The sequence below is a fragment of the Anser brachyrhynchus genome (genome assembly GCF_964034855.1).
Source record: "Anser brachyrhynchus genome assembly, chromosome: 5".
Classification (NCBI taxonomy): Eukaryota; Metazoa; Chordata; class Aves; order Anseriformes; family Anatidae; genus Anser; species Anser brachyrhynchus.
Genome location: NC_137699.1, coordinates 49,660,840 through 49,685,536, shown reverse-complemented (window position 1 = coordinate 49,685,536; position 24,697 = coordinate 49,660,840). Strand labels below are relative to the sequence as shown.

The window sequence follows — 24,697 nt, the reverse complement described above, 5'->3', positions numbered from 1 at the left end:
ACATCTGAAAAGGGAACGATCCTTATTGAATACTTTGCTGGTACTTGTGGCCTCCCTTATTCTTACATCTGTCCCTCTATTGATAGGTAAAAGTACATGGCTCTAAGTAACATTAATTGGAATTCAGTGCATATATCCATAGGAAAATAGACTTCTTTTACTAGCTACAGGAGTTTTTCAGAAAATGGTCATATGCGCTTGTTTAAAAGTGAAGGAGATGAGTCTTCCACTTAGCCATCAAAATGGAAACAAAATCTGGTCTTGTATTTTGTATGCATTTTGTAGTAGTTCACCAAAGCCTTACTTAACATAACATTTTCTTGCCAAGTACAAATTCTACCCTCTCTGATCACATCCCTTAATTAGAAACCTACATGTGATTTTAAATCTTCTCAACAATTATGTAAAGGAATTTACTAAATTTTTGGACATAAAAATTTGTATTCCCATTCTATATCAAACCAAGATATGCATTTCTCATGCTTTCTATCCTTTCTCACTTTTCTCCACTTCATCCTAGGACACATAAGCACTTTTCCCATGCTGATACAGTGGCAGATATGCAATTAAAATTGCACAGCCAACACATTAATTTGTCTATGCATGATTTTTTTCACAAATAAATTTCAAAACTAGGAGTACAGTAATAAACTCAATTCATCCATATGTCATATCCATCCTATCTACATGCTTCAGGTATTTAAGGATGGATCTTGTGGGCTGATCACCTTAAGTCTTTCAATTTATCTCTTTGAACATGGCCAGGGGGACCAGTGTGTCCAGACCACAAGTTAGACTTTTGTTGGAAAGCCCAAATCATTTGCAAAGCACTGAGGCCAAAAAATTCACAGGAAGGAACTCTAAACAATGAAGGCAAAAGATGTTCAGTTCTCTGATGTTCTCTAAGTAAATTTTCAAAAGAGGAATAAAGTTCTTTAACATACCTCACAAATTTTCTCTAAGGATGGAACAAAGAAGTCATCACATACTATAGCCAAAGCATAGAACATGTACAGAGCCTGTAAGAAAATAAATTCAGGAAATATTTCAGATACTCCCTCTAAATAAAAAGAAGAAAAAGGCAATGCTATATTTATTCAGACTAGCAAGAATATATAGCTTCACTTTCTATCCCATTCCAAATAAAAATATTTCTGCTGATCAACTTACAGCATAAAAGCAGATTCTTGTAACTACGCTTAAGTGTAGGACAAGAATGGTTGCCAGACCCTAGAATATGAAATACCACAGTTTGAAAGAACAGGGTGCCTCAAAAGAATTCAGAGACAGCAAAGTACCAGTCAGTGCTTTACCAAGTTACATGCTCCTTGCTAATATTTTCAATTGATTATTGGACCACGTAATTGAAGAGAAAGCAACACCTTGTTGATTAGCAACACAAAAGAAATAATCACATCTGGAAGTGACCATGGCTCGTTGCACCACACCTCTCAGTAATGACCCTGATTTCATGCATGCACATGATTCTCCCACTGTCTTACATGGATTTATGTTTCTTGTTTGCATAGTAGGCCTAATCCTGCTGTCCTCCATCAAAAACACCTCCTTTTTTCCTGAGCCTGGAAAGGAAAGCTGGAGCCTGCAGGCCTTAATTGTTTTGCTTTTTCTGTAATAAAATACAAATCTCCACACAACTTTTTCTATATTCTTCAGTTTGGTGGTTTTTTTTTTTGTTTATTTTTGTTTGTTTGTTGGTTATATTACAATTGCATCTTTTGCATAGACGTACAATAGAAAAGAAGAAGAATCAAGAATCTTCCACATCATGGATGACGTCGTCAACAAAGGAATCCAAAACTCTCTTTACATAAGATGAAATGCAAACACATACAAGTCAGTGGAAGAAATCCCTCTGTGATCCATGGGCCCAGGGTTTTATCTCCAAGAGGATGAATGCGCAGGCACTGACAATTCAGAGCCGCGTCATTTTCTTAAATAAATACTTCCTTTTGAGCATTTGTACCACATAGACATACCAGAAGAATGAAATCAAATTATTAGGTTGCTTAATACAGATGTCTGTTTAGTAAGGGCACTAAGATGACTGACATCTTAAAAAATAAAAAATACAAGGAAAACAAAAATTAAGCACAGTAGAGGAAAACTTACAGCAATGATGTGAAGCAGAACCCCTCCTTGCTGGCGTTCTCTATTTGTAAATACATCTTCAGGAAATTCATTAATGGCTGAAACAGAAACATACATATTTTACGTATTTTACAGCATCTATAAATGACTATAAGACTGAAGAATAACATCTGTAGAAATACATGACCAAACATAAATGTATCTTCCAGTTTAGTACATTACAGCCTGCCACCTCAGAATCTCTTTTCTGCTCTCCATTAGAAACAGAGAACTGATACTTAGGTGTCCCTGAGTACTATCATTCCAACCACTTAAACCAACCTCCCGTGTACTAAGAGTTTCACATTCTTTGCCTTGTTTTTACTGTTAACTCCTCTGTGTCTCCTCTTAATATACGTCCAAAGTGATTGCCACATGCACAAAAACCCATCCAGAAATAACATTCCTGGCTTTAAGTGTGCCTTGCCCTGAAATACTGTGCAATGATTGTAACTCTCCATCAGTTTCTTAATACAAAGCTTTATGCAGCTCCACAGTTCAAACAACAAACTGTTTCACAAAGATTAAAAGTGATTCCAAGTGTTTTCTCATAAGGTCTAGTATCTATATCTGGCAAAGGAAGGGATGAAACAGAAATGGTAGGTGGACCATAGGAATGTGTAAAGACACGACTGGGGATTGATTCTGGGTGACAGTGAAGATCTGTAGAGCTCAATTAAAGAATTTGTGTTATACACAGAGGCGACAGAATGAAAAATGGATTCCAGATGTTGGAGACAAAGACAACAAATAAATCAAAGAGCTGAAGAAAGATATGAGATAAAAGCTTCCAGGATGACAAGACAGACAGGAATAGAGATCTGTAGTGCTTCAGACAGGAGTCTGGGATGTTTAAGGGTGAAAATTATTTCAGCCACTGAAATCAAAATGCATTGAAGTCATTAAATTATTATTCAGAACTAGGTGTTACTTTCAGCAAGGAGCTGTATTGCAGAGACTGACAACAAGGTGAGCTTCAGAAGGTTCTTAAGAACTTAGCATAACATACTGGGGAAGGAAACAGAAGCAATACATCTTCCCTGTACTCAAGTCTGTGAGCTTAAAGATAAGCTTGAGAAAAGTACAATATATGATACTTATGTGCATCCATTTTCAATTTCAGTTGGCTAATTTTCTCAATTGCTTGATATAATCTTGCAAACAGTAACCATGAACATAAAAAAAAAATAAAAAATTAAAAAAAAAAATTTGGGTGATGTTTTTAGATACCGAATTTCAAGAACTATAAAACAGTTGAATTTGCAGGGAATGTTGCACTGTGACTCCTTGAAGGCTAAACTTTTTTGAGTGTCTTAAATTTGAGTTACTTGTAATCACCAAACACACTTGTATTTCTTAGCTGCAGTGAGAAGATCCTCTAGTTTCAGGCCTGAATTACTTTTTACTTCCTCAGTCTTTGAGCTTTATATAAATATAGAAATGGCCCTTCTCATCTGTACATGTTGCATGCTTCTGGCTTGACAAAGACTTGAACAGTGCCTGCATGCCAAGGTAAATTTTTAATCTGGTTTTGCTTAGTGTCCACTACCACAAATGTATTATTTTTGAATGAATATTTTGGCAGCAGACAGTGTTTAAGTTCTTATATACGTAAATGTCACCTTCCATCCAAAAGTCAAATTTACCATTTTACAAAACCTCTCTAAATCCTCCAACCTACTATTTGAAAACCACTACAGTTTGTTTAAAAATACTAACTGTCTGTAAAGTATTTAGCATAAAATAAAAGTTCCACAATGATGACTAACTACAATTCCTTTACTGATTTTCAATAGGCTTTTCAATAAGACCTGCTCTTACTATTGTATTCCGACTGGAACTAATATCAACGCTTAACAGGATGAATAGAGCTTTCCCAAGATAAAGGTGCAGCTTTTCTTGTAAACCTCAGGGGAAAAAAACGTATAACTTTATAATAAATTTTGTTTAAATACTTTTAATACTCCAAATCATAGGTCAATCTTCTATTCTTGGTCCTCCTTCAGTAATCAGGAAAAATGAAAGGAACAGTGGATATAAACACACAAATGCATCAGCACAATAGTACAAGAATACTCAGTCACTCCTTGAATAACACAATGCCATTCAAGAGTACACAGAGTATTTCCATGCCTAAAGATAATCAGCACATCAGTATTTAGCAGCAGTTCCAAGAAAGTGGGTCTGCATTGCTACAGATCTCCACAGTCACCATGGCCTGTTACCTGTACTCTAAAGAGATTTGTGGCCTCACAAAACAGAATTGCTCCACAAATGCAAGCCACACCACAAAGAAAAGACATTTGCCCACTGATCCAAACAAATTCAAGTATTTCTAAAATAAAAATATGTGAATAAACCATCTTCCTTTCATGTAGGTTTTTCATGACTTACCCTAAAACAAGAGAAATGATAGCAGAAATATAAAGTTAAGTGGGAGAAAACTGGTTGCATTGTAGTTTTGAGACACTGCATTTAGAGTGGACGTCCTTACTGTTACTGGAAGGCAGTGCAGGGCAATCCACAATCTGTTGGTCAAGATGCAGCAATCTGCAATGCTTCTATCTACAGATAAACGTTTAAAGATGCCAAAAGAACTTATATACATGTAACAGCCCAGCAGGTTCCCTACAGCAATTTACAGCAACATATTACTATTCTATATCACTTATTACAGTATTACTAAATATATACACAGTACTCTAAATATATACTGTACAATTATAGCTACATGCAATATAGTAAAATTCAGTAATATCACTCCCCCCACGTGGCAACCAGGGAGGAATATCCTTTTGGGCTAATATTGGAATATCATCAAATTTAAGAACTTCCTGTCAACTACGTTAGCTGCCAAAAGCAAAATTTCTCAGAGGAGTTATTCCCCACCACATGAAATAAAGTATGGGGAAAATTAATCAGTGCCCAAAGCATGTGGTTTTAAATAAATATCCAGCTATTAACAATTCACGTTAACTAAAATTATAATTAACTAAAAAAGCATTAAGGAGTCTTCTTCTTTGGGAGAAAATTGTCGATCATAATCACAGAATAGCTTGGGTGGGAAGGGACCTTGCAGACCATCCAGTCCCAACCCCCCTGCCAAGGGCAGGGACCTCCCACCAGAGCAGGTTGCCCAAAGCCCCATCCAGCCTGGCCTTGAGCACCTCCAGGGATGGGGCATCCACATACATGCAAAAAAAAAGACAGTTCCACCCCCACACACACCCCCACCCCCCCCCCCAAAAAAAAAAAAAGCAGAGCCCAGAGCCCAGGCCTGAGTGTCTAGCAATACTAACATAGCACTGTAACACAGGGTGCATCTTTTTGGATAATGTGAAGGCTTGCAGCCACCATCACGAGTGCTGGTGCCAGAAGCACCGTTCCCCTTACTGCCACCATTTACCTGGAGGCAATATGCCCCTGCTTCATGATCTGGCAAAACAGATCTGCCATCAGGGGAGCTATTGCCTACCTGGCAAACTCCTTCAGTTGGCTGGTGAGCATTTCACATAACATGAAAATGGCTGAATAAGTATAATCAGTATATCAAGATGAACACAAATCAGTAACAGTATCTTTCCAATGCAACTTTACTTATTCAGAGTTAATACTGAGCGGGAAATCAGCAGACCAGCAGATGCCAGAAGCTGGAGGCCGGTTACTAGTGGAGTCCCCCAGGGCTCAGTGCTGGGGCCGGTCCTCTTCAATATCTTTACCGATGACCTGGATGAGGGGATCGAGTGCACCCTCAGTAAGTTTGCAGATGACACCAAGTTAGGTGCGTGTGTCTATCTGCTCGAGGGCAGGAAGGCTCTGCAGGAGGATCTGGATAGGCTGGACCGATGGGCTGAGGTCAACTGCATGAAGTTCAACAAGGCCAAGTGCCGGGTCCTGCATCTGGGGCGTAACAACCCCAAGCAGAGCTACAGGCTGGGAGATGAGTGGTTGGAAAGCTGCCTGGCAGAGAAGGACCTGGGAGTACTGGTTGACAGGCAGCTGAATATGAGCCAGCAGTGTGCTCAGGTGGCCAAGAAGGCCAACAGCATCCTGGCCTGTATAAGAAGCAGTGTGGCCAGCAGGACTAGGGAAGTGATTGTGCCCCTGTACTCGGCTCTGGTGAGGCCGCACCTTGAGTACTGTGTTCAGTTTTGGGCCCCTCGCTACAAGAAGGACATGGAGGTGCTGGAGCGAGCCCAGAGAAGGGCAACGAAGCTGGTGAGGGGTTTGGAGAACAAGTCTTACGAGGAGCGGCTGAGGGAGCTGGGGTTGTTCAGCCTGGAGAAGAGGAGGCTCAGGGGAGACCTCATCGCTCTCTATAGGTACCTTAAAGGAGGCTGTAGCGAGGTGGGGGTTGGTCTGTTCTCCCGCGTGCCTGGTGACAGGACGAGGGGGAATGGGCTAAAGTTGCGCCAGGGGAGGTTTAGGTTGGATGTTAGGAAGAACTTCTTTACTGAAAGGGTTGTTAGGCATTGGAATGGGCTGCCCAGGGAGGTGGTTGAGTCGCCATCCCTGGAGGTCTTTAAAAGACGTTTAGATGTAGCCCTTAGTGATATGGTTTAGTGTAGGACTTGTTAGTGTTAGGGCCGAGGTTGGACTAGATGATCTTGGAGGTCTCTTCCAACCTAGACCATTCTGTGATTCTGTAAGAACCAGAAGAGAGGAATGAGCCCAGGCTTCTGATCACTGAGCAAAAGCAAACCAGCTGCACTGCAAACCAACTTGCTTCATATACAGTAAGGTGCTGTTGTATTTCTAATAAATGACTACTTGGAATAAGTATCTCTCTGCCTCAAAGAGGTATTTTTACATCAACTAGCCCAAAGACGGCTTTTCTCAAAGGCAATGCTCCTCTCTAAACAGAACCGATGTTATACGATGGTGCCCATATACAGACACTGCAAAATCTTTGGAAGTCAGGGAAATGAAGCAAGATTCTGGACTTCGGTCAATAAGATTTCCTCCCTAATGAAAAGGCCACCTGCCAGGGAGTTCCAAGGTAAACTCTGGATTTTTTCAGCATGAGCATTTGCTTTCTTTCTGGTTTTATTGTCCGGATAATCATAAATTTTGTACGATGGTAATCTCTAAACTCTGTATCCCTTACCTACATGCATTTTCCTTTATTTACTGACTGTATCATACTTTTAGGATTTTAAACACATTTATTTTTCCTACCTACTGCTCTGATAACCTGGTTGCTCAGGCAAAGGCCGTTTGGGTTCCCCTGGTTCCTAGCTTAGTGCTGGGGATCCTCACCCCTGATCCGAGGGACAGCGGTGCTCTCTCATCCGCACAGGCAGGCCCCGGGGATGTGCCGCTGTCACAGCTTGAGAGAGCCCGGTCTGCCCACACGGTGCGACCCGACGTGTCTGTGCAGGAGGGCACCGCTCCACTGCACGCCAAGATATTTTCTTGTTTATGGGAGATGGAGCTATCTGGCAGCCCGAGTGGGAGCTGCATCTCCTCGGCTTCCACTGAAAAGAGGCAGAACAGATGGGATGAGGAGCTGAAATGAAGAGCGGTACATCTAATGGGGCTAACCTTTGCCAAAAAAAGGAGGAGAACATACACCAATCATCTTCAAATCAGCTAGAAATACAGAAATATTTATCCTGCTGGTACTGCTGCAAACCCATGACTCCTGCAGCTCATCTTATCAAGCACAGATTTATTGAGGGGGAAAGGAGGGCGCCAAGAAAGCCAAGTCTATCTTGGAACTGGGATCAGTCTGCACCTTGTTCCCTCTCCCCACACGCGTGGGGAAACAAAGGAAGCTTATCCAGCCAGCAGTGTGAGACGGTGACACCGCCACCTTTATCTCTGAGTGATGAAACATTAAAAAATCCCTGATTATGCCCCGACAGCGAGGATGACTCACCTCTGCTATAAAGCTCTGGCTGAGCTGCCTGTGGCTAAAAAGCTACCCCAAGGCATGCAAACAGCACGCCCAGAACCGAACAGAGCAGCAGCTGCAGGGTGCGAGCTGCCCGCATGGCTCTGGGGTGCAGATGTGGCATGCAGCAGCCAGGGATGACCCGGGCACGCCAGGGACACCTGCCCGTGCTCAGGCTGTTAGCAGATCCCTGCTGGGGCCACCGGTGCCTTGCTCCCGCACGCCCTGCCCATGCTGTGCGAGGCAGCCTGCCAGCAAAGTCAAATTTCAAAATCTCCTAAGCCCGACAGAACATCTCAGCAACCACGTGGAGCGGTGGTTTTATAACCTGCCTCGACACGTGATTTCTTCACCTTATCAGCTCTCGATTTACTCGCAGAGGCAAGGAACATGCTGGCCCTTAATACCTGCTAAGCGTTCAAGCCTGTTACACCCCCTTAATTTCTCCTCCCAGGGAGAAGGGAGCTGCAGCTCTTTGAAAATACACATGCAACCGGCTCCACTCTGCCTCTGCAGGGAAGGGGGTTAGGCAAATGACATACACAGAAATTCACTTCTGCTTTTAACGCCTGCATCTTGGTGCACACGCCCTGGGGGCACGCTTCAGGACACGTTAAATTTAGGGGCTGTGCTACCTACCCCTGCCTCCCAGGGGTGTCCACCATCGGACTCTCCCAGGGCACAGGTATGAGGGAGGAAGGATGGATGGAGGGCAGAATTAAACACTGCCACTTTAATTCCCTTTATAATCACATTCACAAGCCAGCTTGACTATTCCAATTTTGTGCTATTTGTGTAAGCACTGCAAGCAGCTTTAGCCAACTCCACACTTAGTGTATTTCTATTTATGTGCAATTCCCTTTTTACACTGCAGAGCCTCATCTTCCTGAGGCCTGGTGTTGCACTCCAGCACGTGGACTTGTGCCTCAGTTACGGCACACCACCTCCTCACTGTGTGCAGATAAGAGCTTCTGTGGGTACCTCTCGTGCAAGTGATGCATCGTTAGCTGGTGCCAACATGCCAGCACTTTGTGCACCAAGAGGTGAACTTGTGACAGCCACCTCGGTACTGCAACTTACACTGATTTGTAACTCTGTACTAACATAACCTGCTGGAGATTTGAGTGAAAGCCAGAAAATCACCCCTGAAATGCAGGGGTCCTGTGTGAGCTGAGCTGCTATGAACGGGATAAGGCTGCCGCAGAATCTGTGCATTTTCACTGTGCTGACAGCAACTGTGTCATTTAGAAAAGAGCAGGGAGGGACATTTTTGTTCATAGGAAAGCACTGACTTGTTTTGTTTATGCATTAGTGTTAACAGTTGAAACACAGTCAACCTGAAGATCATAATATCACACTGAAATTAGTGTATTTACATATAAAATGTGTCATATAAAGTCCTCCTTTTTAATACTACTTCTCTAAAATGGTACAGGAAATTCTAATAGTCGTTAGAACAATCATAAATGTGCCACGGTACATGAAAACTTTTTTTTTCAGAATTACTCAAAAACTAAATTCATGAAAAACATTACATACAACTCAAACTTTAAAACAACCCTTTCTAACTCCACTAGCTAACATGTTGCTAGCTCTGAAGTATCAGTGGAGAAAACAGCATACTCAGCAAGTCCTTTTATACTTGAAAGCTGGTAACATAAAAATCTTAAAATGACCAAAACCAAAACAAAACCTACCACAATTCACTAATAATCCCGGGTGCCATCCGGAAAAAAAAAAAATCAGAATTACTGAGCTTTAAGCTCCCACTCACATTAACAGCTGTTTCCAGTTTTCTGTAGCAGGATGGCACATGGATTTTCCCTCAAATCAGCTCAGATTCTGCTGGATACTAATCTAGGCACCAGAGTTAAAGCAATTCAGGAAGGGACAACTCAAAGAAATGCACTCATTTGCTTGAAAAAAAATCTGCAAGGAAACTCCTTTAGAGATAACTCTAGCAAACTGTTTTCCCAGATGATACCACCTGAACAGCAACAAAGCCTATGAGCAAAGGGCTGCAAAATGAGACGAAACACCTCCTAACTTTTGTGAGAGACATTTGTGCATAATCAGTGTAATACTGTGCGAAGCCAAAGATCAAGCTTTCTATTTCCAGGCAAAGTACCAGATGGCAGGAGGCACAGTCAGAATCCTCCTCCGTAGCCCTCACCTCGCAAACAGTACAAATTATGAGCAAATTTTTATCTTTGTAGTATAGTAATTCAATTTGCCTTGGTCAACTAAAAGAGAGCTGCCAAATAGGATTATCTGTGGGATGGTAAGTGGCAGCTTATGAAGCAAATAACTGACTCAACTCTAAACTATTAAATCCACTTAATGTATGTATTGTAATAGGATGGTGTATTAATGAAATATCCTTCAAAGCTCTCCTTCCATCAGTATGAAACTAGGAAAATTTCAGCACAGGAATGGATTAGCTATAATAAAAAACATTAATACCTCGCCAAACCCTGGACTTGTATTTAATTTCTTTTCTCTTTTATAAAAGAGAAAAGTATTTGCACTCATTAAGGCAACGTCAAAGGATCAAAAAAAATACATTAACAATTATCTGCCAACAAAAAGAAAATTGCTGGGGAGACAGTGATGACACACGGGAGTCAGGGATGACACACGGATGCACAAGTACTGTAACATGAGGATGCATCAGCACATCAGAGTGCATCATTTCATGTACACTGAGTCTTGTGTTAATGTTTTTGATGTCCTTTGTGTTAATGATTTTGATGATCGCAAGGTCTGCGATCACCATTATTTTTCCCCTGGCTTCCAGGCAACGTGCCCTCTAGAAGCTGCCTTTAAAGAGCTAGAGATCATTCGCTTCAAGATTAGTTTCCCTTTCTTTCTGGGAACAGCTAGTTATCTCACATTATTTTCTCTTATGGGTAGCTTTGGCCTGTTGCCTTCACACAGCTGCATCTCAACCTTATTACTGCAAAGTAGCAGTCCCAGAGAAGACAGCTGGAACCTTCCTGGAACACACCTACCATGGTCCACAATCTCAGTGCAACTGCCAAACTGTGAAGTCCACTCAAATTGACTAAGAATGAGGACGTGAACGTTTTCAAATCAGTGCAGAACAAAGGGGAACTTACCCACACCCGGTTTTGGCGTAGTCTAACACCTTACATTAAAAGATTTGAGGTCAGTGTAGTGTCATGCCTTAAATGTGCCTCAGTTTCACAGCTAGCTTGTGCTTCTGCAAAGTAAGCTGTTGGTCTCAGTCACTAATCACAGAATTTCTGAACTCAGCAAACATCTACTATGACTGCAGCAATGGTTTTCCACAAAGCATGCGTGTATTCTTCAACACACCACCCCAGGACACCAAACCTCTATCATTTCCCCCTTTTATTGCACACTTCACATTCTTAAGCCAAGATATTATAGCCTTTTTTTTTCTTTTTTTTTTCTTTGTTTTGTTATACTTACTAATTCATCCTGCCTCAGCTATGTTAACAGTACTCTGAGCCAAATTGGTTCAGACAGCAGCAGGGTCCAGCGCTAGCGGTGTTTCAGCAGATACATCAGTTTCCAGCTTAGGGGGAATAATTTGGTTTATGATCCATTCAGGACTGAATAACCATTGTGGAATAATGTAAACAGCTTTAAATGGGACTACCTCATGATTGTTCTGTTCATTAGCTACAGAGATCAGCCATTAACAGAAACTGTTTTCTACTTCGGATTTCCCTCTGGCTTCTCACTTTGAGGTTCACACCTTCCACCTCCTCTCTCCCATACACCTTTCCCTTATTTTTTGTTTCCTGAAAGTTGATGGTTTCTATGGCCAATAGGCTCTTTTATCTGAGGGGGGAGCCATCTGGCTATGCAGAGTTCTGGACTCCACTTGTCCGTGTCCTTAAATCCACACAGAAAGGTAGATCCCTGGCAAGATCGCCACCTGACTTGAAAAAATGTTTTGGAAAAGGGTTTATGACTGGATTAACTATCTGTACTGTGATTTGCATATGAAAGGACAGTTATTAAAAGGTCTGGCATCGCAAAAGAAAAAAAAATCATTCCTGTGTTTTTCACAGGCAAACCTTACAGCTGGAAGCAGACTGGAGGATCAAACATCACTTGCTTTCTACGAGCTGTTTGTAACATAACCTCAAGTTCAAAGAGGTCTCGGTTTTGTTTTTTTTTTTTTTCCCTAGTCAGACTTTAAAATATCTTCCAGAACTAAAGGATGGAAAGCATTTATTCTTGTTATAGAAAGCACTGTTCAGCCTATCCATTTACAAACCTCGTCTGCTACCTCTGTGCAACAAAGCCAGAAGTCTGCTGCCAAGGAGAGGCTGCGGTGTCTGCAATGTCAGCGACGTCTGTGAGGACTTCACTAAAAATCTATTAGTAAGCTGTAAAACCAGGGAAAATGATAGTCTGGCTTCAACACCAGAGGGCTTTGAAAATTAACCAGGCACACTGTGGCACTTACTTAAAAGATTACAAAAAGTATAACAATTTTAAGACACCGCGGACAAGTAAGCCCCTTTGAAACAACACTCCATTTGGCACAAAAGAGCAAAGTTTTTGCAGAAGGTGGTCTGTAACTCCCTGGTTTTCTCACTGAGTATACACAGGAGCTGCTTTTATCTTTATTGTTGCACTCTGCCTAAAGAGCAGCTTGACAGTCAGAGCAGATCACTGCCTCCTGCCTTGCTCCCAAAACAACTCTTTGAGCAGGTGTGCCAGGAACAGCCACCAAAGAAGTTGTCGTCGACAGATTTCTTTACACAGCAGAGTTTCATAGCTGGGAGAACCTCTCTTCTGGGCTGCTGCAATATGCACGTAAGATGGATCAGTTAGGGGAATCTGGCCCAAGGCTGAAGCCCTGAAGCCTCCTTTCTCTTTAAACATCTGAAGAGTTTCATTTGGCATGTCATCCGCTTTAACTCTGGGCTGTGTTGTTATTCCAGTGATACCCTGTAACAATGGGATTAAAACTGCCCTTCAAAGTCAAAAAAATAAAAAATAAAAAATGCTTGTTAACAGTGATAGATTGAATGCGAAAGACAATCATTTGTATGAATGGATATATCTGGAGTACGAGGAAGTGACAGCTTTCTTTAGAAAATATCATTGATGCTGTTTAATGAACATTCCTACTTGCAAATTCATTATAAATGTATTTCTCTATTCAACAAAGTTATATTTTCCGAGCTTTCTTCAGTGACTAAGATAGGGTGTTACTACCTCCTCATACCTGCTGGAGAGGCACCTCAAATAACACAGGATATTATGGTATACATCAACGACGTGAGGCTATTTCCTGCCTGCCACATCCTCAGCAGAAGTGACAGCCCCATCCAAACTGGCAGAATTTGACTTGATCACAGGCAGACCACAGAATAAGTTTGACCTGCTGGTAGCTAAAAAAGCTCCCCGATTGCTTGACAAGTGAACAGATTGCATACAGAAAACACTAAAAAGGAAGAAATAAGCAACCCCAAGAGGTCTTTTTGCCAGAGCTATCTTTCAGAATAGAAGTGCACTTTAAATGAAACTGTGTTATTGTGCCTTCGGCACAGTTAATGCATAATAACAGGCTTCTGAATCCCTTCTACTTCAGTAAAAGCTGCAGCATGGTTCATTTAAAAGCAGCTGTATTGGCACACACCATTCTTTTTCCCCAAATGCATGGAAAAGAAAATGAAATACATATATTTTAAATGTTTTATTTTTACTTTTTTTCTGACACCCAATCCAACCAGGAATTTTAGCCATCCAGGAAAATTGTGTCGCTCTACAAGTTGAAATAGCACAAAAGATACAGATGATGTCTTCTAGCAAGTGGATATTAAGTTCAATAAACTGGGTTTCTAGAAACAAACAGGCAAGAGGTAATAGAGGAACAGAAGACTTAAAAAGTCAGGCCTACAGAGAGACCGAACAGAGAAAGGTATAAAATAAGGTCAGGCACGGAAAATGTTTCTATATTCAAGTTTCTACACTAAGAAAGGTTTTTTAATGTGTTTTTCCCCCTTCTGGTTATGGAAGGAAAATGCTAGAAGGCAGAAGTAAAAAGACCTTCTGAAACATTTATTCCACTCTCTGACAATTCAGGATTGTTTCCAACTGTGCGTTTTCATGCGCTTTGTCCAAAAAGCTCCCTCAATCAAGAAGGAACAGGGGACATACAAAGACACAATAATAAGGCTAAAGGAAACCCCTCTAAGGTTGGTCATTAGGTGACCTTCCCAGAGCCAGATTTCCCAAAAAGGTTCAGCACAGGCAAGCCAAGACTTCCAAAGAACTCACTCACTGTGGACCCTGTGCCCAGCTCTTACAAAAAGCAGGCTGTTGATGCCACAAGCTGAGGTCAGCTGATTAATTCTTTGAATTTTGCTTTTATTTTGGAAGGAAGCAGAATTTTGTTAAATTGTTTCAAGTTGCACATCATAACCTCTCAAAAAAAAAACAGCATTAGAAAACCCAGAATTTATGAAGAATTCAGGCTTTGGAGTCAAATGTTTAGGATTTTTTTTTCCAAGTACCCCTTGGTGATTTGAAAATCTCATTTTCATACAGACAAACAGAAGCACAACAGTTTCTCCCTCTGAGCCATGCTCATGCGGTGTAGCCAATTCTCATTACTTTGTTGTAAACCATATGATATTTGCTTTTTTACATTTCCTGAAGCCAAGGCCCTGGAATCAGGCAGTTATGTAAGAACCTCGGCTTTCATTTAAAACAAAAAATCTGCTTCTAGCCTTTGTGTTTGCAGAAAAGGGCCCAAGCCCAAAAAAATCTAAAAGAATTAATCCTAGAAGACAAATGAAACAGAAGTGCCACGGACATTTTGTTTTCCTTTTAATCAAACATCACAATTTTGCAGGGCCAGGTTTACGCTTTCTGAACACGCAGGATTAGTAGCATTACTCCTCTGCTCATATGCTTCAGCTCAGCAGTCACAGACATGTGCGTGTCAGCATGTGGTTTACATCGTCAGAAGCCCGATGATGTAAAATGATGCCAACAAGTTTCTTTTACCATAGGCTGAAACCTACTCACCTTTTCCACAGAAGTAATCCCATCTAAGGCAACCAAGAATTAACTGGCCAGCTTCTATGTCATGATTCATTTGCTAGATAAATCGTTTTTCAAATGGCAGATTTCCACTGTTCTGTGCTATTTTTTTCCCTGACAATATTCCTGGGGGCACTTCCTGCTTGCTCTAGAAATACGATCAGGAGCTGTAAGTGCTGCTGGAGGAGTTCAGGAATGATCCCTTTTCAGTCCCAGCTTCTACCATATAGTGCAGAAACCTTGCTTTTAATGAGATACCATTTGATATGGAATCTGGTAAGTAAAAAACAGCTTCTTAACAGATTTGGAGATATGAGTATATTTAGCAGTAGTAAGCTTTGTTGGAGGGAAAGATATTTTTTCTAAATGAATGGTTATTATTCCAGAATAAAAATAACCTTAATCCAGAATGGAGGCATATAGCAGGAGAGACCACCAGTGGAAGGTAAAAAGATAAACTACAGCAATTCCACAATCCCAATTTATAGTCCTTCTCATGCAGTCTTTGTCCACACGAGATCCTATTCTGTGATTATCTGGTATCTGTAAATGAATCTTGCAATGAAGCTCATACCAACTCACATAAAGGAAGGACATAATCTTTACTTTGAGCAATGCATAGGCTAAACTGAGTACAATGACAAAGGCTTAAACAGTAAGTGATATTAGCAAAAACAAGGATAGAAAAAAATTTAAATTGATTTAGTGATGTCACGGCATAGAAGATTAGCACAAGGGTTTTTTAGACTTCAGAACTTAAGCACAGAATAACGAAGAGTTTAATAAAACACATCAACAGTTTAATCTAGCCGGATCAGCTACTAACTATGGGGGTGCTACAGTAACACAACCTTCAGTGCGCGTGGTATAAGCCCAACATACCTAGGTTGTAGCTGGAGCTTCTGCTGCACCGCTGGTGGTACCACAGCTAGCTCACTTAAACCTAGCTCAGGAATTTCTCCATTACTGCAGAAATACTCTAACTGTGTGTTTGGAGTATTGCTTTCCAAAAACAAGCATCATACTATCACAGTCCTGCATACATGTACTCTGTCTGAAATCGAGTCAAAGAACAGCACTTCTCAAGCCGGAGCAGCCACAAGAACTGCAAAGAATTTAGTGTACCAGCAGATTCTCATTTATTTCCAGACTTGATTGGCTGAGTGGCAAATTGATGAAAGCGGTATCTAGAATTCTCTCCAGCATGTGCTACACTGGTTTCCTATATTGCATGCATGCAGACTAAGGGGTAACAGAAAATCTCAAATCAGCGCCTCAGAAATGGATTTGCACCCGATGCACATTTGCACTTGGCTCCGCAGGTACTGAACTACATTGTCTGGCGTTGAGAAGCAAGAAAGGTACATTTATCTGGAGTCTGAGAAAGAAGACACCCATGGGAAACGATCATGTCTATAAATATCACCGAGATAACTATATAAATGAAGACAGGGAATTATGCAGTCTCAGAACATGGTAGGAAAAGAAACAGTGTGTGAAAGTTAAGGAAGGAAAAAAATAGTTAAATATATGCACTAAATTCTTGACAAGAGAAGAAATAAGAAAATGAGATATTCACCTAATCATACCAAACAGCAGCAGGTATTTAAGACACACATATTATAAAGCACTTTCTGGGACCATATAGAGCAAATTAAAACATCCCTAGGAGTACCATCTAAGATATTCTCAAGAAGAATCACAACCAAATGTGCCCAGCAAAATCCACGCCATTAGAAATAGCTTATTCAAGGGATCTTTTTTTAGCTTGCTGTGAATGAGGCCACACTCCAGTGTCACCCTGATCTTACTTTACAGTGCCTCTCAGTGCGGTACAACCACATGGGATAAAACCAGCTGCAAAACGTACAGAATGCTTTCACACCTGCCCATATAGGAACTATACTGCATTGCTCTTCTTTCTTAAAATACAGACGTATCATCTTTACATTGCATCAGGTGGTTCCCAAGCTGTTTTTGCTCTCCTACCACTTGTTTAGATTGAATTCAAGAGGAAAACCCACCTCTTAATATATATTAGAAATACATAGACTATATATATGTTCTGTCTTCACATATATATTTATGTTTGCCTCAAAGTGTTGGGCAAAAAAAAAGGCTGCCAAGTAGAATTAAGGTGGCTGCTGGTATTCCTGTTTGTGTGCCAGAAAACAGAGCCAGAATCTTAGTAAGAAATCTGATAGAAAAATGCTGCAAGAGCAGGAATGTGAAAGACCAGCACAAAATAAGAAATGTGGACTAGCAAAGAGAGTACTCAAAGACAGAAGAGCCTCACCACAAACATCGCCTGTCTTCAGCTGATGGAATGAAAGCAGAGCAGGAGTAGTGGCTTCAAACAGGTGATCCGATCTACCATACCTCACCTGCCCAGGTAGCCAGAGCTAGCATTTCAGAAGTTATTTATATGCCCACGTTGGATTACTAAATCCAACTAAATAAGTTAACTTATTTAAAAGTACTAAATAAGTTAACTTACGGTGCCACTGTGTCACATAACACCAATCTTTTTCACAGTCAGAGGGAAGACTAAATGTGAGAAAAGTCCCCATACCGTCTGTGTATGACCAGTGTGCAAGAGGCATTTGGACAATACCCTCAGTAATATGCTTTAACTTTTGGTTAGCCCTGAAGTGTTCAGGCAGTTGTTCAGATGATCTCTGAAGTTCCCTTCCAACAGAACTGTTCTGTTCTATTTATACCTTCCTTTAACAGCCTGGATGCATGTAGCTGAGGAATGCAGCAACCTGGCTGACCTAAGTATTTTCATTTACTTGGACTGAAGAATTTGCAAGCTAGTTACAAACACTGAGGGACATCACCAGGTGAATTTTCAGTTTTGCTTCTTTCCATTTTCCTATTCTCTTGTTCTGCAAAAATCCTTCTCCTGCTACCTTGTAATCGCCAGATACTGCACACAGAACGCACCTGGTTTGTAAAACAGTAAGACCTGGTAAACTTCTCTTGCTTAATAATGGATTATACCTTTAACAATCCTTTACTTGAGCATGGCAGTGCTTCAATTCAAGCTGGCTAGCCTGTCAGAAAGCACTAGTTAGAGCACTTCTCATCAGCCACCAACACAACCGCTCTGTAGTCATTCAATCATAGTGTGAAGCTCTCACATATATGCTAAACTATTCCAAGATAGATTGTTCAAGTTAATTTTGCAGTGAAGACACAGGCTAAATGATTTTTCCAACTGCATGGGATGGTTAATGCCAAAATTGGGAATGATACATACCAGTTTGATTTCCAGCAGTTGTTCCATCCACTAGACAAACCTCTGCCTGTTGTTACTGTGAAAGCATACATTTTGGTTTAATACAAAGTGGGCAGATGACCAAGTAACGGCTCGTTTTTTTTTCAGTTCAGTATTTTTCCCTAAATTTAACAGTTGGGAGATTTCGAAATGGGTCTGCAGATGAATCAACAGCTTAAATGGTTCAGTGAGCAAAATAATTGTATTTTTTTTCGTCAACATGGGGATTTTATCATATTTGTACTTGGCAGACATAACAAATTCCAGTAAAACTCATTTCAGTTCAATCTCTCTTTTCTTTAACTCTCATCTCTTAACCATATTTTTGCTGAAGGGCTAATATTGAAAACAAGAAGTATAACTCCACAAAAGTTAATGGAGCTTTACTGATTTACATCAGCTTAAGATTCTAGCCCACAAATTCTTCTTTAATTAGAAAGGTTCAGAGGCATAAATAGTGCAAACACGCTAAGTGCACAATGTTGTTCTTAACTATGAATTTAGAACTAGAGAAAAGAATCCCAAAGTAGAAAAACTGTGTGCATGGTACATCTCAGCAAAGACAGAAACATTTTTTCCATGGCATTTCTTAAAAACTACAAGGCACAAATCAGAGACGCAGATTCTGTAACAGGCTAGAAGCTGTGTGCCTCTGTAAATTCATCAGCCCAAATCCACACCAATAGTTACAGAAATTATTACTATAATACCAGTCCTGTTTCAATTAGACTCTTCCTGTATTTGGAGTCAGGTACCTATTAAGTGCTCTGATGAAGCTCATAATTACCTTATTTCAAAAAAAGGACAAAAAATATATATTTATCTTTGCATATTATTTCACTGAAGATAATTCAAGCTGTAACAAAACAGCAAAAACACACTCAGTACTAGACTACAGCACTATTTACACCGAAGAATCACAAGGAACTACCAGGGGTAAGCAAAACAAAACCCTACATACTGGGTAACGCATGTTGACATTTTAGCCTTTATTTAAAGTCAATGGCACTGGTGCCCTCTGCTATTGGATTCACACAAGTAAGGTTAGCAGAAGTCCAGTTCGTGGGGCTACTCTGCAAACAGCATAGGCAAAATAAAGCTGAGCTAGCAGGTAATGGTGAGAACCACCAGGTACTGCTTTCCATGCAACTGGTGGGGAGAAGTACCTGGACTTCTGCCAGACCCGGCTCCTTATTCTGGTTTGTAATCTCGGCGTTGTCGTCACTATGTTCCCCTCAACTGCAGGGTGAACCGGAGGTAATCCCCTGGATAGACATGATCTGAATTACTCAGGCAGTCTCTTAAAACGTGATGCCAAAAGGGCTGCCACACCTAAAATAAATTCCTCGTAGAAAGCAGTCTGAACATAAACCCTTAAAGAAGCAATGGTTATGTCCAAGTAGTCGAGAATTCCAGTCACACCCAGCAACACACACCGATAACACGCCAAGCCAAGCCATACCCCTCTTACTCAATCAAGGAGGGCTGCAGCGGTTAGGGATGTGATTGCTAGACTAAATAAATTAAATCATTTTTGGAAATATTTGGAATACGGGAGCTCATCAGAGGACTCTACAACATAAACAGTGTTTCACAGCAAAAGAAGCCTGCCTTAGTTTTTGGATGAGGCACACTGCACTTAAAACTGAGCTGCAAGTGGCGAAAATGTAAGGAAATGACAGATTCTGACACATACAGAGTAACTGCAGAGTTTAACAAGTCTCAGTAATGCAGAGTACTGACAGAGAGGGCTGCAGCCAAAGAGAACTGATGGTGTAAACTGAGCATGGGGCTGCTCTGCCACCACATCAAGTGGGAGTAAATCTGTTTGAAAACCAAAGGCTGGAGCTGCTTCCGAGGAAAGCAGGGTGGCACAGCTGTGCCAGCAGGCTGAGGAGGTGGCTGTGGCCGCTGGAGGAAGCTGGGGAGGGGGCGGTAATCATGTAAAACGAACATTTAAGGAGGGAATTGTGCATCTGTGAATAACTGACAGGAACAATCACAAGATGAGTTGAGTATTTTCCTGCCAATAATTGCAGCCACATAAAAGCATCAGAACATTCACCTTCCATGAAAAAGCAGCGTTACAAGTAGTGACAGCAGGAGCACTGTGGTAACCCACATACAGGATGCAGAATAATGTTAACGTCTATAGAAAAAATATGTACATGCACACACAATTCACCAAGTGACGCTTTCCACCAAACACCTTTCATGAAAAAACATGAATGCAATCAAATAATTAATTTTCCCTTAATAAAAAATGTGACAAGAAGAAAGTTCCACTTGTCTTCCCAATAACACAAATAAGGAGCTGGAACTGCGGCTCCCACACTTGACATAGCTCTGGGTCAAGCAACACAGATTACAGGAGGGAACTGTTCCACGAAGATGATCAAGGAACAGCAGCAGCTCTCCTGTGAAGACAGGCTGAGGGAGTTGGGGTTGTTCAGCCTGGAGGAAAAAAAAGGCTCCAGGGAGACCTTACAGCGGCCTGCCAGTACCTAAAGGGGGCTACAGGAAAGCTGGGGAGGGACTCTTTGTTGGGGGTGTAGCGATAGGACAAGGGAGAATGGGTTTAAACTAAATGAGGTAGGTTTAGATTAGATATAAGGAGGAAATTCTTCACTCAGAGGGTGGTGAAGCCCTGGCACAGGTTGCCCAGAGAAGCTGTGGGTGCCCCATCCCTGGAGGTGTTCAAGGCCAGGCTGGATGGGGCTTTGGGCAACCTGGGCTGGTGGGAGGTGTCCCTGCCCATGGCAGGGGGCTGGAACTGGACAATCTTTAAGGTCCCCTCCAACCCAAACCATTCTCTGATTCTATGAACCGTTTGGAGGAAATTCCACAAAGCCATTTTACATGCATTTGGCCTAAATGCCATCTGTACTCCTAGTAAGCTTTTAAATGCTACCGCACTGACATCCCAGAGACATGAAAGTGAGATAACAGGCGTGTGAACATTAAAAATAATTGAAGTAATAGCCTGATTTGCAAGCACTTTCTTCCAATTCAAATCCAATGAGGTAGAGCTGTAAGTCAGGGTACAACAAAAGTCACCCCTTCATTATGGCAAGCCTTGTTAGGAGAAGTTGAAGTAGAGCATTATCTCCACAGCATTCTTAAAATTAATTATTACATATACACTAGTTGTATAAGGTATGCACATAACAAGATAACTAAGTATAATAGTTAATATCATAAAAACAACAAGAAATCATTAATAACATTACATAAGAATGAACAGATTACTGATAAAAAGGAGCTATGGCAGTAAAGAGCCTCAAGGAAAAAATAGCACGGAACAGGGAAGAAATCAAAGACTTTTTGTGAAGACAGCTAAGAAAGATGACTGAAATAAGTATAGCGCATACAGACAGAAGCACAGAAAATAAAACGAGGAGTGTGAAATTACACAAAACATGCACAGTAGGGAATAACTACTGAGAGAAAAAATGATGTACAGTTTTGACTAAACATAGAGGGATGTGCTAACGAGACTTGAGGACATCCAGGAAGAAATGTCTGAAGGTTCACAATCTGAGAAGAGAAAAATGTGTGAATAGCAGGCAGAGATAAACATATTTGGAAGTTACCGTCAGAGAAGTTAAGAACCCATCAGAGCAGAGCTGAAGATGTTATAAAGAAGAGAAGGCAACAGAAGGAAGAAAGATGAATTATGCCAAAAGAAAAATAAAAAGGAAGACAAGAACAGGCAAGAAACAGAGGTAGAGTCAGTAGTATGAGAGGAAGCGTACAGACAGATCACAGCCTGCCCCAGTGATCTGCCTAAAAAGATGGACACACAAACAAATGGCAGCTGGCCCACGTAATTCCTCAGTACTGAACCTACGGGAGCCCCAGATGTTCAGAATGTTTTAACCGAAATGGCCCAGCTGTAATTCCCAGCAAAGAACCCACAAAAAAAAGTAACGTATAAAGAGCCTTTAGTCAAGTATGACTGGTAGTTGAGGGCAGGTGATCTGCAGGACTTCAATAATTTGCAATACTGAATTCAAAAACACAGTAAAATAAACCCAGAAGTGTTTACCTAATCCCAATTATTTTCATGGTAGCTTTCACCTTAAAAAATCACTGCACATTTTGGCCCAATTCGACATCATTTTTCTTTAGATTTAAGAATCTTTTCTCTGCCAAAATCTAATTTACTTTTTGGCTGACATTTGAACAGCATTAATTAATAAACTATAACAGTTGGACTACTATTCTATTTTCAACTCTGGCACTACCCTGACACGTGACCTTGAATAAACCACTCCAGATCATTTGTTTCCCTCCTCACCATCTTGACTCTTCCAATGACTGGGATGCAAAGGGGTTTTGCAATGAAATATTCATTAAATAATAGTATCTACATTACATGGTAAGCTGAACTTTTTTTAAATCGTAATATAGTCAAAAAGACAAAAAACACTTTCCTTGCTACCAGACAAGCATATCAGTAAGAATAAAGAATACAGTTTCAAGACATCTGCCGAGATGTAGGAGGCCTGGATCATTTAGACATTTGTTAGCTGGACTTGATATTACTTCAATCTGTAAAAGCTTAGCTAACAATATCACACAGGCATAAGCTAGCTGTGTTTTTCTGCTTTTGATCTATGTGTCTGTATTTACGCTTAGGCATGCGTATTTTATTGGTGATTTCACTGGAAATGTTTCAGACTTCAGTGACACCAAACATAATGCTCTCAACGTTTTGCCTTTTTCTTAAATAGAAATTCAACGAAGAAATTAAATACACTAATGTGTGCACATGCCGTGCAGAGGAACAAATAGCCATTGTGGTTTTAGAGAAAACAATATTAGACTATGCTACATTTCATGCTTTGAAGTGTTGAATCCCACAGACTCTGACACTTTATTTGACCCTATTAGCATCTGCCTTTCCACTAGCAAAAAGAATCGTTGAGCTGCAGGACCAAAACCAATACTGCTTTTTATCAGGTGAAGTTGAAGCAGACTCTGACTGTACTGAGTAACAAACGGAGCTGAATGACTGGAAGCCTCCTCTTCTACTTTGACTTCCCTGAACTGCATAATCAGGAAAGATATCACATTAGCTCAGGTATGAAACACCTGTGCTACCACGTACAAGTGAAATCCCACTTACTCAACCCAATAACACATCTTCCCTCCCCTCCTCAACCCTATAAACTGTGCTCCTCTCCTGAAGAAAGGAAAAATAGAAAAAGAAGAATTCGATCATCTGAGATCACATTGAATTCAATGCAAAATTACGTGCAGTCTTTAAGCTTTTACTGAAGTACACAGCAAGAAATACATGGAGATACTGGAGACATGTTAGAAGACAGCGCTGTAACGAACAGCCATACTTAAGAACATATACTTGCATATCAAAATAAGAAAGGGAGAATTTCAAATATTACTTTCAAGGTTCTAACTATTAGAAATCTTGCAGTTATATTTACTACAAAACAGCCCCCAAATCCAACTATAACACTGATTTAAACAAAACTTCAATAGAGGGGTGTCACAAGGATTTAGAGTGGGAGTTTTGAGACCTGAATCTGCTACATGAGCATTTGTTCAGTCCAGCAGAATGACTCCAGATTACCCAAAAAACATCTTCCAGCTCTATGTTTCTCTGTCTAGAGGTGCTGAAGTTACGCCCAGGCAATTTATTCAAGTACAGCTGTCCCAAACCAAGACCGCACATCATGGTCATAGATGCCTACTTGAGTAATTAACCAACCTGATCATTTGCTGTCACTGCTCCATCTCTCAGCTTCACATTTCGTTCTTGCCACCCATGCTTGTAGCAGCCTCTCACTCTCTCTGCACCAAACTTGCTTTCAGTCCCTTTTAAATTTCACTTCTAATCCACAGCCTTCCTGTCTCAGGTCCAGTACCTGCAGGACCTTACTGCATCTCAGTCACTTCCTTACATTTTATCTCCGTCCCTAGCACAGGGAAGTACCTCAAATCATAGATAAACATCTCCTCTCAAATAAGGATGAACATAAACATAAGCATATGCTATACTAAGACAAGGTCTGGGAAAGCGAGCGTTTTTTCAGTTGCAATAAATACATTTCTGGGTATTCCATTTGTAACCTTATAAACTTACGGAGCCCCCAAAATAAGAAAAATACAAGAGGGAACAACGTCCCAAGTCCCTTTTCATTTATTGAACTAGAACAAAGTTTAAACTGCTTATGAAGCATAGCTGGAAGAAAATAATTAAGACTTCGCTGATTTTTTTTCTGGGGCCTGTGTGTTTTAAGGGATTGTTGACCAGAGTAAGGGTAAATAACATTTTCCTATACATTTTTCTT

General features: G+C 40.8%; 1 protein-coding gene across 15 annotated transcripts in view; it reads right to left on the bottom strand.

Annotated features, from left to right (window-relative positions):
- SLC24A4 (solute carrier family 24 member 4) overlaps nt 1–24,697 on the bottom strand; it is a 119,067-nt gene that overhangs the window by 39,885 nt on the left and 54,485 nt on the right. For all 15 annotated transcript variants that reach the window (XM_080594219.1, XM_080594206.1, XM_080594218.1 and 12 more), the window contains 2 exons: nt 2,131–2,207; nt 945–1,019 (listed from right to left, as the gene is read on the bottom strand). In XM_080594219.1, the coding sequence (XP_080450345.1) occupies nt 945–1,019; nt 2,131–2,207 (152 nt within the window). The remainder of the gene's footprint in view (nt 1–944; nt 1,020–2,130; nt 2,208–24,697) is intronic.